At 37.9% G+C, this 13,016-nt stretch overlaps 2 protein-coding genes across 2 annotated transcripts; one reads left to right on the forward strand and one right to left on the reverse strand.

The window, feature by feature from the left end:
* Positions 1-621: 621 nt before the first annotated feature.
* Positions 622-2,196, reverse strand: LOC140170848 (uncharacterized). The gene has a single exon (XM_072194061.1). The coding sequence runs from the start codon at positions 2,194-2,196 to the stop codon at positions 622-624; it is 1,575 nt and encodes a 524-aa protein (XP_072050162.1).
* A 6,366-nt stretch (positions 2,197-8,562) lies between these two features.
* On the forward strand, positions 8,563-10,464 carry LOC140170849 (three-prime repair exonuclease 1-like). Its single transcript, XM_072194062.1, has 2 exons — positions 8,563-8,797; positions 10,006-10,464. Exons 1-2 carry the CDS (start codon positions 8,603-8,605, stop codon positions 10,462-10,464), a joined length of 654 nt encoding a protein of 217 aa, XP_072050163.1. The 5' UTR covers positions 8,563-8,602.
* The last annotated feature ends 2,552 nt before the right edge of the window (positions 10,465-13,016 follow it).

The raw sequence follows: 13,016 nt of genomic DNA on the forward strand, positions 1-13,016 counted from the left end.
TACGGATACGATTGAGATTTCGCAGCTGCCAGTTAATGGTACGAGACAAATTGGTAGTGTGATCGGCCATTGTCATGGAGTAATCAAAAATAACACCCAGGTTACGGATGCTAGGGGAAGATGGAATTTCCTGATTACCAAGATGAAGGGTGCGATATTGCAGGGTCTTATAGTGGTGAGCAGATGAAGCAATAAAAAACTCAGTCTTAGATTGATTGAGTTTCAATCTATTTCTGAGCATCCAAGCCTGCAGATCATTAACACACTGGCTCAACTTAAATAATGCGCAAGCAGCATCACCGTGACAATTCGGATCAAAGATCGTATAAATCTGAACGTCATCAGCATAAATGTGGTAGAGTAAGTGATGACTCTCAATGATTTGACCAACTCTCCGGGTGTAGTACGTAAAAGCCTGGGGCCGATGACTGAGCCCTGGGGGACCATAAATGAGGTTTTTATCGTCAGAAAAAACGCCATCTATATGAACTCTCCCACCCCTACCCTCAAGGTAGGTCTTGAACCAGTTTTGCACCTTACCCTTGATACTGAAATCACCAGCGAGCCGTTCCAGAAGGATACTGTGATCCACGGTATCAAAAGCTGCTGAAAGATCAAGCATCAGAAGTAGAACGGCACGCTGGTTGTCAATAGCCCTAAGAATGTCATTCTGGACACAGGTAAGCGCAGTCTCGGTACTGTGAGAAACTTTGTAGGCTGACTGGTACGGATCCGACAACTCATAGACATTGATGTAATTGGAGACCTGAGTAGAAACCACTTTCTCAATAAGTTTGCCCACAAACGGCAAATTTGAGACCGGCGATAATTGCTTAACAGGTTCCTATCAAGAGAGGGCTTCTTCAGGACTGGTGTTATTACTGCTTTACTAAGCTCTGCAGGAAAAACACCTGAAGAGAGGGAAACATTGACAATGGCAGTCAGAATGGGAGCAAGGGTCTCAAGATGTTGTTTGACCAACCATGTGGGCATGGGATCCAGAGGACAACTCTTGGTTGGACACTTCGCAATGATTTTACACAGATCGTCTTCAGTAATAAGTTGGAAATCAAATAGGTTACATGAAACAACAGATTGGTTTTCAATACATGATACAACAGATTGATTCTCATGAGATGTGGTAGAGTTACTGCTACATGGATCATACATATCAAGTTCACACCTTATCTTATTTACCTTACCAACAAAATATTCACAAAAATTATTAGCAAGTTCAGCAGATGTGTCACTATCGGGGAGAACATTGCCACTAACATTAAGCGGTTCATTAACTGTTTTGTAAATGTCCTTATAGCTACATGTACAGTCTGCAAATTTATTTTTATAGAAATTTGATTTTTCCCTAACAATAACATCGGCAGCAGTACTCTTTGCGTCGATGTAGATTTGGTAATCGGCATCCAAGCCGGTCTTTCTCCAACGTCTTTCGTAACGTCTCCTCTCACGACGGGCTTTTATCACATTGTCGTTGTACCATTTGGGTTTGTACCGAACAGAACGAGGCTTAGACTTTACAGGAGCATGAGTATCCAAAACATTTAGACACGCATTATTATAACCCTTCACAAGATCATTAACGTTTATATGACCTTGCTCAAGAACAGAGTTTATCTTCTCTGCAAGATCAGTAGCAAAAATTTGGTGGTCAATAGCTTTGAAATTACGTGAGACTCTAAATGTTTTGGAAATCATAACTCTAGTTACATCAAGAACACAATTTATTATGAGATGGTCAGAGTAGTAGGTAGGGTTTATATCCCATTCGCTAACCAAAGTCTCATTGTCCTTAACAATAAGCAGATCTAAGGTGCGGAGAAGTCTATGCATTGGAACATCAACGAGCTGACGATACCCCATGGAAGAGAGAATGGTGCAGAACTGTTTCACTTCAGGCTTTGAGGGCAGGTCACAATGGATGTTAAAGTCCCCGAGGACCAGAGTTCTACCAGACAGAAGATCCACGTTACTAAAGAACTCTTCGAATTCACTAAGGAAAGGTGATGTATTAACTCCAGAGGGATCTGGTCGATAGACAACCACAAAATTTAAAGTGCAGGAGGAGTTGGATATAAGGGCATACTCAAAAGTCTCTTGAAATGTTCTATTTTCCAGCTTGAGGTGAGATTTGTGAAGGATACCGATTCCACCACCGCGGGTACCACGAGGAAAATTCATAAATGGATATTCAGGTGGAGTGAGTTCACCTATGATAACATCATTACTGTGGAATAACCAAGTTTCAAAATTATTACAATACAAGTTGACACTCGTTGAATTTTTTATTCGTATTTCTCCTGAAAAAAGAGAAATTGTGTTGGTAAAATGCTGCCTCGTACGGTCCTCCCCCCGTTCGAAGCGAAATTGATTTCCAATGCATAGCATACAGCAAATGAAGAGTAGTCTCCTCCGCAGCAAGTTTGGTTACGCGTAACCAAACTGGCTGTGTAGGACACTATTATGTTCACGAGCAGGAGAGTACTTTTGATATTCAGTGATGTGTGTAATGCGCGACATTGTACCACGAGAAATGAGAAGGGACAACAAAGGTTAGATCCCGTGCCGTAGAAATTGGTTATTTGCATAATAAATACAAAGATGCTTAAAATTCTAAGCTCGTACTGTGAAATTGATCTAAATTATTTTTTTATTTTTTAGTCCAGGTATTTTCATCATGTTGATATACATATGAATTGTAATATCACACTTTAATAATAAATAATATTGTGTGTAATGCGCGACCTTGTACCACGAGAAATGAGAAAGGACAACAAAGGTTAGATCCCGTGCCGTAGAAATTGGTTATTTACATAATAAATACAAAGATGCTTAAAATTCTAAGCTCGTACTGTGAAATTGATCTAAATTATTTTTTTATTTTTTAGTCCAGGTATTTTCATCATGTTGATACATATGAATTGTAATATCACACTTTACTAATAAATAATAAAGAAGCGGCCTGATTTTATCAGCATGTGTAAAAACCATTAAATCTGTAATACTTGATTCAGAGTTTTTTTCTGATAACAAACACAGTATACAGTTCTGTGCATTGAGAGTGTTACTGTTGACAGTCCATTCTCTCAAGTCATTTCATGACATCACTCTATTTTCTAGGTCAAATCTGTCTCGTTCGAAGGAACTCACAGCTTACAGTTGGTTTTGCGGAATATCAATTTTAAACGACTATGTTCTCAAAAAAGGAGTCATTTTCGTTGTCCTCATAATATTAGCTTGCCATTGATATGATGTTGTCCGAGCAAAACGTACATACCGAGGTATATGATATTTTTGTTTGTTCAATAGCCCCTCTCAAGAAGCATCGACTATTATACAACTGAATATTGTACCCGTACCCAAAAATTAAAACAAATGGAAATGGAAGGTTTTGCTACAGGCTTAAATATTGCCTAAAATGAGGTTAAATTGCGTGCTCTAATAGACTTTACATGTAGTCATTTTGTAATAAAATTTGCACACAAGACCTAAAACTACTCAAAATATGTATAATGTACAAATTGGGCCATACAAATAATTGTTTATATAGTGTATTAATTTTTGTACTGATGTATGGACCTTTCGAAAATTAAAAGGTGAGCTAGTATTCTAAACTCTAGGCATATGCCTACGTTTGTTTATGTTTATGCGGGGCAAAGTCCATTCAATACTTGCATTTGATGTTGACATGACATACTCCTGAACAATAAATGATTTTAATGACTGATTGACGAAACCCGGTGATGAACTGCACAACTCAGAGATCTTAACTTATTTATACGTAATGGATGGTCATTATATTTGCCCTTTTAGATACTGACCAAGTACGACCTTTGTATCTAAATTTTCATGTGGCAAGATCATAGATAATAGCCAATAATATATTCCAATTGGCATACGATGCGGCGAGATTTGTGTCTTTTATTCTTCCATGGTGCGACCATGCTAGAAGTGGGTTTATATTACTGGCGATGCGTATAGCAAGACGTTTATACTGATCTTGTTGTGTCTTGTAAAGCACGAATCATATGTCAAGCGGGGAACGTATTTCTCTCCCGATTTCTCTCAACGTTTATTAAACCTTCAAACTGAATAAATTTCACGTCACACATAATTTTTGCACCATTCATGGGAGTAATATAGTCCAAGATCAATTTATGCGGCGTGGATCTTTATTAAGTCCCGAATATTCATCCGTACGATGGTAAGTTATAGTCTGATGTTTTTACACAAGTGTTGGGGTGCCTCATACGAGAGGGCCCTTTTTTTGTCTTGGAATTGGATTTTGCTTCAATTTTTGTTTTGTTTTCTAATTTTTTTGTTGCATCTGGTTTGCTTAAAGTACGTGTTTAGAATAAACGCAATTGACTTGGTATCGATTTTATTACTGTTTGCTAATTAAGCACTGGATGCAAATAAAGTAGTTCTATATACAGCAGGAATTTTTGCACGGGAGCTCACGCTCCTTCGGAAAATCGGAAAATTACCTCGGCCCAAACCAAACTCCTTCGATTTCACGCAGTGACCATTGCATTGGGTCTATAAGACACCGTGTTGGTTACTCACGTTACCCTGCCTTTGTCCCAAAACCGTGGAATGGCCCGGAGGAAAATTTTAATTAATGACTCAAAAGTATGCATTCTCCGTTTAGTACTAAGCAATGAGTTCAACCCAGTCTCTCTCTACTAAAGTGCTAATTATTAAGCACTGTAGGCCTACAACATTCTTAAACTAAAGAGCTAATATTGAGCATAATATCATGTTGTTTTCAGATTATTCCGTATAGCGCCATCTGGGTTTTTTTCAGAATATTTAAGGATCCGCAAGGTATTTTAAATAAAAAAAATATGTATATTTCTTGTTATGTTATGTAAGGTTCTTCCCAGCAAACACAAAACGTTTTCGACATCATTCGCAAAAGGTTATAAAAGGTTGTCAGAAAACGTTTAAATGTCGGGTTATATAAAGGGTATATTAAGAGTATAAAACGTTTTCATAACCTTAAAAACATTTTTGATAATCTACTGCTCAGCAAACAAAAATGTTTTACAGAAAACGTTTAAATGTTGGGTTATGTAAATGGTATAAAAACGTTTTAATAACATTCCAAAAACATTCTTGAAAACTTGATACAAAACTTTCTAAACAGAATGTTATTTTTGGGTTGTTGAAAGCCTAAAATATTTTCAATAACGTTTTAAAAACGTTTTCATGACCTTTTATAACCCGACATTTAAATGTTATTAAAAGGTTTTGAATAGAACATATTAAGAACATTTCTGTGTTTGCTGGGTTCAAATATTTCAACATAATATTATTTAAGTATTGACACAATATTTGGCAAAAATGTTTGCAAAAATAGTTTACAATAATATTTTCTGAAAACATTTCAAAATATTGTTGTAGTGTGTTTTCATACAAAACGTTTTAAAACGTTATCATGACCTTTATATAACCCGACATTTTAATGTTATTAAAACGTGTTTACCTAAACCAAAAGCCAAAATATAACTTATTTAAAACGTTTTAAAAACGTCTTTGTGTTTGCTGGGTTCCAGCGTCCCCTGGGTGCTTTAACTTAACAATGTAGTTATTTATTAATTTTATTGTGTGAAAATATAGCTTCAAAACGTTTTATATACGGAATAAACTGAAATAACAGATGGCGCTATCACTGCACTAATGTGCACAATATTAACACTCTAAGAATGTTGTACAGTGCTCAATATTACCACTTTAGTAGAGAGACTGGGTTGATGGGTTGTATAACAGCTGATAAGAAGATGAAAACGATAATTTTTACATGATATTTACGAAACACGAACAAGATCTTCCGAAGCAAAAATGAAAGTTACTGACATGTAGATATCAAGAGAATACATTTTATTTTATATAATATTTATACCGTTTAAACCTAAGAAATTCCTTAAACTATGGCGAACAATTATTACTGTTGAAAATGCGGCCAAAGTGAGAAAAATTGCGACTTTTGTTCAACTTGAGTACCGTTACCGTTTTTTTAAGTTAATGGACCAAAATGACCAATGAATGATATTGAAAAGATACATTTTATGTAAAAATGTTATTTTCAGAAACCTTTTACCTCTAAACAAAATGTAATTCATGCAGCCGTGTGGTCACAATATACAGTATATTTAGTAAAAGTCTGTAGTCAATTATCCAACCACAAATTTATCACCGTAATATTAATACTGATATAATTTACTTTTCTACCACAGATATAAATTAGAAGCTAAAATTAAAAATTACAAAATGGCAAGCGTAAAGGCCGACTCACAACCAACTGAAGCGCCACCAGCCTACGAAGCACAACAAGTTGGCATTCACCCCACTACGACGCAACCGGTCGGAACCATTCAGTACGACCCAGCCTACCCTCCAGGGCCGTATACTCCATACACTCAACCGGTCGGAACCGCTCAGCACCACCCAGCCTACCCTCCAGGGCCGTATACTCCATCTCCAAACACTCAACCTGGTTACCAGCCACAACCGCCGCCGCCATCCAACCAACAGCCAATATACATTATCCAATCTTCCCAACCGCAACCGGTGAAAAGTGGAACCGACACAAGACGTCGGCAAGAAGACTCTACCGACAGTTCCGACAATTGTTTATTTCTCGTGTGTGCATTGTGTTTGTGTACATGTATGATGGAAATATGCTGTGAATGTGATTGAGTTGCTATAAGATGGCATCAAGTTGAGACAATACGAAGCTTAGTTATCAATCAACACATTATTTGTGAAGGACATTGTATAACGTGTTATATGGGTGATAGAATTAATTGCATTCATAGTAACTCTGAAACTTTGGATTGGAATCAAAATATTACATAAATAAAACGAGCTTTGTAAGGTTTTGCATAATCGTATTAATTTTAATATTTTCGAACAAAAAGGTTTTTGTTATAGATCTTTTTTATCACTGGAAACTCCAATGAATATCAAATGATATTCTTACAAAACGCCATTGCGAGCTTTTTTTTTCAAAGTCCAAGCTCTTCCTAACTCCATATGAATATAATAATATATACAAACATTTTCTCCATTTGATGTTCCAGCTAATAGAGTAATCTGACTATTACTTTTAACATAGGCCTGGACCTTAAAACAACTGGATTTGATGCAAATTTAATATTCTACCGGTTCAAAAATCACGAGGAACAGTTAGAACACGCTCGAAAACCCATCCATATCACAAGAACACCTAGTTTCCGATAACCGAGTATTTCCAACTCATTGCAGAAACGTAGCCTTGTAGCCTACTCTCTTGAATGAATTCGAGAAATACGGATTAGTACGATCCAAATTTCGGAGTTTTGTGGAGTTCGCCCGGGGAGTTCGAAGACACCAGCGGAAATCGGATACTGAATTCCTTGCTGGTTAGACTAAACTGCCTGCCTTACACTTAGGAGCTGTGCAATGATTATGGAGACCTTGGGGTAGCGAATTCTCAAAATGGTGTGCCAAAAATATTTTCTACAACCACAATGGGCCGCAATATGCTAACCCTAACCCGAAGGGTTTACAAAACATGCGCGTATTTGTGGGGCTTTGGGGCGCCAGCCCCCCGGGGTAAAAGCAGGGGACGGCGTAAAGGAAGGGGCAGCAGAAAAAGAAGGGCGGCAAAACGAGTTGTTAAAGAAAAAAGGCGGAAAAGTTGTCCAAAATTGTTTAAAAACTTTGGTTGCTAGTGCTTATTATCCCCCTTTTTTTCTCTCTTCACTTTTTGACACCATCAAAAAAAAATTGCGTCCAACTTTTCGGGATGTTGAAGGGGTGGGCAAAATTGAACCTTTTCTCCAGCCCCAGGGTAGAAACGGCCACGGAACGCCACTGGGCTAGGTGTAATTCCGGCCCATTATGGTTACAGAAAGAAGTTAAGTGTGCCAGAAAGACTTTGGAGTGATTGCCGAATACTTTGTATAAAGTTTTTGATTTAAAACAATACCGAATTACCGATTTCACTGCATTTTATTTCAAATGGTAATGTGAACGTGACCTTCAGCGATATTGTTCACGTCAAAAATCTTATCTCTTTGTTACAATATTTATATATGATTTCATTAACCGTGCCATTATGTTACAGTATACGTGATCACGCAATCATAATTATTGTAATCATGGTTACGATCATGATAGCATCTGTAAACAATGCATGTTACACCCGGGGGAGGCTCCTCAGTTCAGTCGGGATTCCGTGCTTGTACATTAAATGCAGAACGTGGGTAAAGAATGGACTATAGCACAAAAGGTATTATCTTTTCATCCACAAAAGACAAACCTCTAAAACAAAGTGACAATATGACAGAATGGCTTGTAAGAGTGTGAAAAGACATACCCGTTCGTATTTTTTTTTATCTGAATTTATCTTTCCAAGGTCTCGAAGATAATTTTTAAAAGCAAGTAAAAATAATCGACCTTTTGAATCCCATAAGCTATGTGTTATGTACGCGCTCCCCCTGTGAACTTGGTTGTTGAATTTCAACCATTTTAAATTTTGTGGTTTGCAAATGTGTCGTACGTTTCTTTCTGGTCAAGAAATACATGTTTATTGGTGACGATGGCTGTAGCAAAGATTGAAACGTTCATTTTTCTTGATATTGAGGCTAGTGGTTTTGCTGCCAACAATGAAATTGCAGAAATGGCTTTTCTGGCTGTACACAGAGAGGCTATGGACCAGGCAGCAGGCTCCATTAACCACCAACTCCCTCGAGTTGTTGATAAACTTGTCTTGTGCGTAGATCCAGGAGAAGAGGTAAAGAATACACATTATTACAAGTTGTATAACTATGCATGACGTTAGAGTTCAGTGGTTAGATTTTTCATTATTGTTATATCTTCTATATTTCGGCTCCCGGCAGACTTGTAGTACCCGTACTCGTACCCGTACCCGTACTCGAGTCCCAATTTCCGTACCCGTACCCGTGGCTCCGTACCCGTACCCGTACTCATGCCTTCTTTTGACTTCGGACCCGTACCCGTACCCGTACCCGTACCCATGGCCTGGGACCCGTACCCATACCCGTACTCATGGCTTCGGACGTACCCGTACCCGTACCCGTACTCATGGACTGGGACCCGTACCCGTACCCGTACTCATGGCCCGGGACCCGTACCCGTACCCATGGGTACGGGTACCATACAGTACATGGCTAAATGCCATGCAGGAAAGTGAGAGTCAGAGTAGATCTACTCTCATTTCCCACTCATGAGTCCCACTGCACTGTACACTGTGAGTCCTATGATCATAGTCAAAGCAAATCTAGGTTACATGGGATGGGGATGGGTGGGGAGTAACACATTGAGCCAGATAGCAAGTGCCCTAAATTTTATACTGGCCCAGCCCAGGGCCATGAAAAAATATGGCCCTGGCTACACAAAATGTGTATGCTACAGTGTAGATACCTACATTAGTTTACATTGTGACAGCCTCCAGCCTGATGTGGATACTTTATGCCACCCATACACATGTATAATACTACATGTCACATTCACACTCTGACTGATAGAGAAAATGAGCAGCAAACTGGAAAAATATCAAGAAAATTCGGACCCGTACCCGTACTCATGGCTTGGGACCCGTACCCGTACCCATGGCCTGGGACCCGTACCCGTACCCGTACCCATGGCCTGGGACCCGGACCCGTACCCGTACTCATGGCTTGGGACCCGTACCCGTACCCGTACTCATGACGGGTCCCAATACTACAAGTCTGGCTCCCGGTAACCTGCTATTCATCCATGCTGAGATTGCTCTAAATCCTATCCTTAAACCTTAAACCCTGAAACAAGTGGAACATAAGATTTTCAACAGTACCAATAACACTTAATACCACAATGCAACGTTAATGTGCACAAATAGGACGGTTAGGAATCCACCAAAATGAGCCTGTTTTCGTTTAACAGTGTTTAACGCATTTATTGTATACCCCATAATCCTCATACAAATCCTATATTTTGCAGATAGCCTACAAGGAAAACCAACTCAGCCAAGCTCTGTTGCAAGAATCTGGGAAAGCGGTATTTGACGAGAAAATCGGGAAGCTGATTGCTCAATTCTTTGAACGGCAAGCTCAACCTGCATGTCTTATCGCCCACAACGGCTCGGGATATGACTTCATATTGTTGGCAAAGAAGATTGCATCAATTGGAGTAACCATACCAGATATAAGATGCGGTGATAGTCTACAGGCTTTCCGGAACACTGAGCGTGGAAAACCAAGAGGAGGTTACAGGTTACCAAATCTGTACAGGAGCGCTTTTGGAAGATCTCAAGACAACTCTCATAACGCTGAGTCTGATGTAGTAGCGTTGATGAAACTTGTTGTAAAAGCTGGTCCGAAGATAAGGATGTGGTTTGATAAAAATTCAAATGAAAAGCTGCTGGCTTATAAATTCAAGCCTTTTCCACAGTTAGGCTAGACTTCTCCGTAGTCCACTTGCCAATTGTGCACTACTCTGGCTATTACATTTAAGCTTTTAAAACTCTGATTTAATTAATGAGTGCACAATTGATAGATTTTCACAACTGATCTTTTCAGTCACCGTACGCCCTCTGTTTGTTAGCTTCCCAATCGGATAATAAACTGGCAGATTCTAAAATTAGAATTGTTCAGTATTGAAGTGTCATTATAATTATGGCATTATGATATGTTGCATTCAATAATATAAGCCTACGTAGGGCCTATACTTTACTTTTACTATCACAAATATAATTATATAGCCTAAACTTTTTCATAACCATTTTATACTAGTATTTTGATGTACTAAATATCAGTATAATTTCGAGTTCAACTGAATGCGTTCATCATGATTAATAACATTTTTATTTATCAAAAATCGACTATGGCATAGTCTACAGTTAGGCCCACATCATTAAGCATCACTGTATTTGTTGGAATTTACTTGGAATGAACAATCCATTCCTGATGAATTATAATTTGTTGGAATTTACTTGAACATGTTCAAATTGACAATCCATGCCTGATGGGATGATATGACATTGTTTTGTATTGTAAGGTAGAACTATAAAAGATAAACAAAACTGATTATTTTGTACCTCATCAGCATGATCAGAGTGGACCTTTACATTTAGTTGGCGTCGTAATTATGTAATATCGTTTTGCACAATAATTTATATTAATAATACAACTACGAAAACAAGCAATACTGGGGTTTTTTTTACTACAGATATAGTTTACGAAATTAATTATCCGAATTGTTCAAATGATCGATTCCGTACGACAACTATAACTATTTAGGAGAGGTAAAATAATTTAGGAATCTTGTAATGGACAAGGAATATTTTCAAGGTCGAAAGGGAAGCAAACGATTTTGGCACACATTTATGGGACACATTTTCAATATTACGCTCTAAAAAGATGTACAACAGTTCCTGCCCCTGTACTCGCATGACAATAGTATACCATTTAAGTTTGAAATTTGAGCTCCCCAAAATTTGGCACTAAATGGCGCAAAATATTTTCGCACGTTAGGAGTTGCAAGGATTTTTGACAAACCAAATTCTGCTCATATTATTATAACCAACCTAGAATACAAAGTAAATTAATTATAAATTGCAACTTACAAAATTACTAAATTACTTAAAGGTATGGAAGTGTGTTTGTGATAGGGTGTGTGAATTTTGTGAGGACATCCAGAGACAGGGAAGTCTACATTGACGCCGTGCTTGCTTACCATGCTTACAGCAGAGTACAATAGGGATAAACACTATATTGATTTACTTGTCTGTATGTAGGTGTGTGATAAATGATTTGAATGAAGGAAGTGGTAATTAATATGATAATTTATTGTGTGTATGTAATTTTGAATTACAGAAAATAAAATGTCAATTCATACTATACTGAAAGACAGAGATAAAAAGACTAGTTTGCGTCTGACGTCACTGTCAATCAAATTCCCTACGATCATTGATTGGTTATATAGCGCGTAAAAGGAAGGTCGATTTATCTGGTGCTGATAGGAGGAAAGGAATAGCAGAACATGGCGAAAAATAATGTACTTTTACAAGGCAAAAAGCAACTTTTCTAGGCATTGTTGACATGGTACCTTCGCGAATGAAAGTTTCCTAAATGCCTAACTTTTAAGGCGGTTTGTATGTTTGAAGGTGCAAAATTAACAATAAGGCGCCCAGTTTTACCGCCGCGTTCAGCAACTCATATCATCACGACATTTGAAAACAAACCGTGCTCGAGTTTGACGAGATGACGTCAGACGCAAACTAGTCTTTTTGTGGCGCCCTCTACGGAGGGGCCACATATAGGCATGTACTTTGTGAAAAGCTTCTAATTTCACTCTTGCTAGATTTACTCCTTAATTGTTTTGCTAAAATTATGCCCAGCTCAGAAATAAAACCACAATATGCTAGGATTTTATTTTATTATTGTTTTCTGATATGCACGGGATAAAATGATGTGTGTATATTCTTTGTTTAAAATACAAAATTAATGGACTTATAAAAACACCAAATAACCCGTGACCTTTGTATGGTTTAAACCAGTTTACCGCCTCTTAGAATCCGATAGACGGTGACATTTGACCATTCTAATTATGTATGTTTTGAACATGTTTGCACATGAACTAGTTGTTTACAGTGTGAAGAATCTACAACATGCTCATCTATCAGGGCACAGTTCTTTAACCCCAATACATGTGTGCATTCATTGAATGACCTTTGAAAATGTGAGTACAAAAACTCATACTTTGCAACTTAAGGTCAAATTTTGCACTATGATTGTTTAATTGAGGTTATTGATAATATGCCACTGGAATGAGGCCATTCATAGTTATTGCACACAGTGCACCTAATCCTTAAACCAACACCAATTAATTATAGTTGACCAACACAACCACTGACCAAACATGAAATCACTAATTGGTTTATGTGCTTGAATACAGCTCAGTATCTTTGTGGTGACTATCTCTGATAAAAACATTAATTAACGAAAATCAAT

Source organism: Amphiura filiformis, chromosome 15 (assembly GCF_039555335.1).
Source record: "Amphiura filiformis chromosome 15, Afil_fr2py, whole genome shotgun sequence".
Classification (NCBI taxonomy): Eukaryota; Metazoa; Echinodermata; class Ophiuroidea; order Amphilepidida; family Amphiuridae; genus Amphiura; species Amphiura filiformis.

Bases quoted from the DNA above. Each gene is read 5' to 3' on its own strand.
- LOC140170848 (XM_072194061.1), bottom strand. From the start codon at position 2,196: ATGAATTTTCCTCGTGGTACCCGCGGTGGTGGAATCGGTATCCTTCAC.
- LOC140170849 (XM_072194062.1), top strand. From the start codon at position 8,603: ATGGCTGTAGCAAAGATTGAAACGTTCATTTTTCTTGATATTGAGGCT. The intron at 8,798-10,005 runs GTAAAGAATACA...TATATTTTGCAG, and splicing joins GCGTAGATCCAGGAGAAGAG to ATAGCCTACAAGGAAAACCA.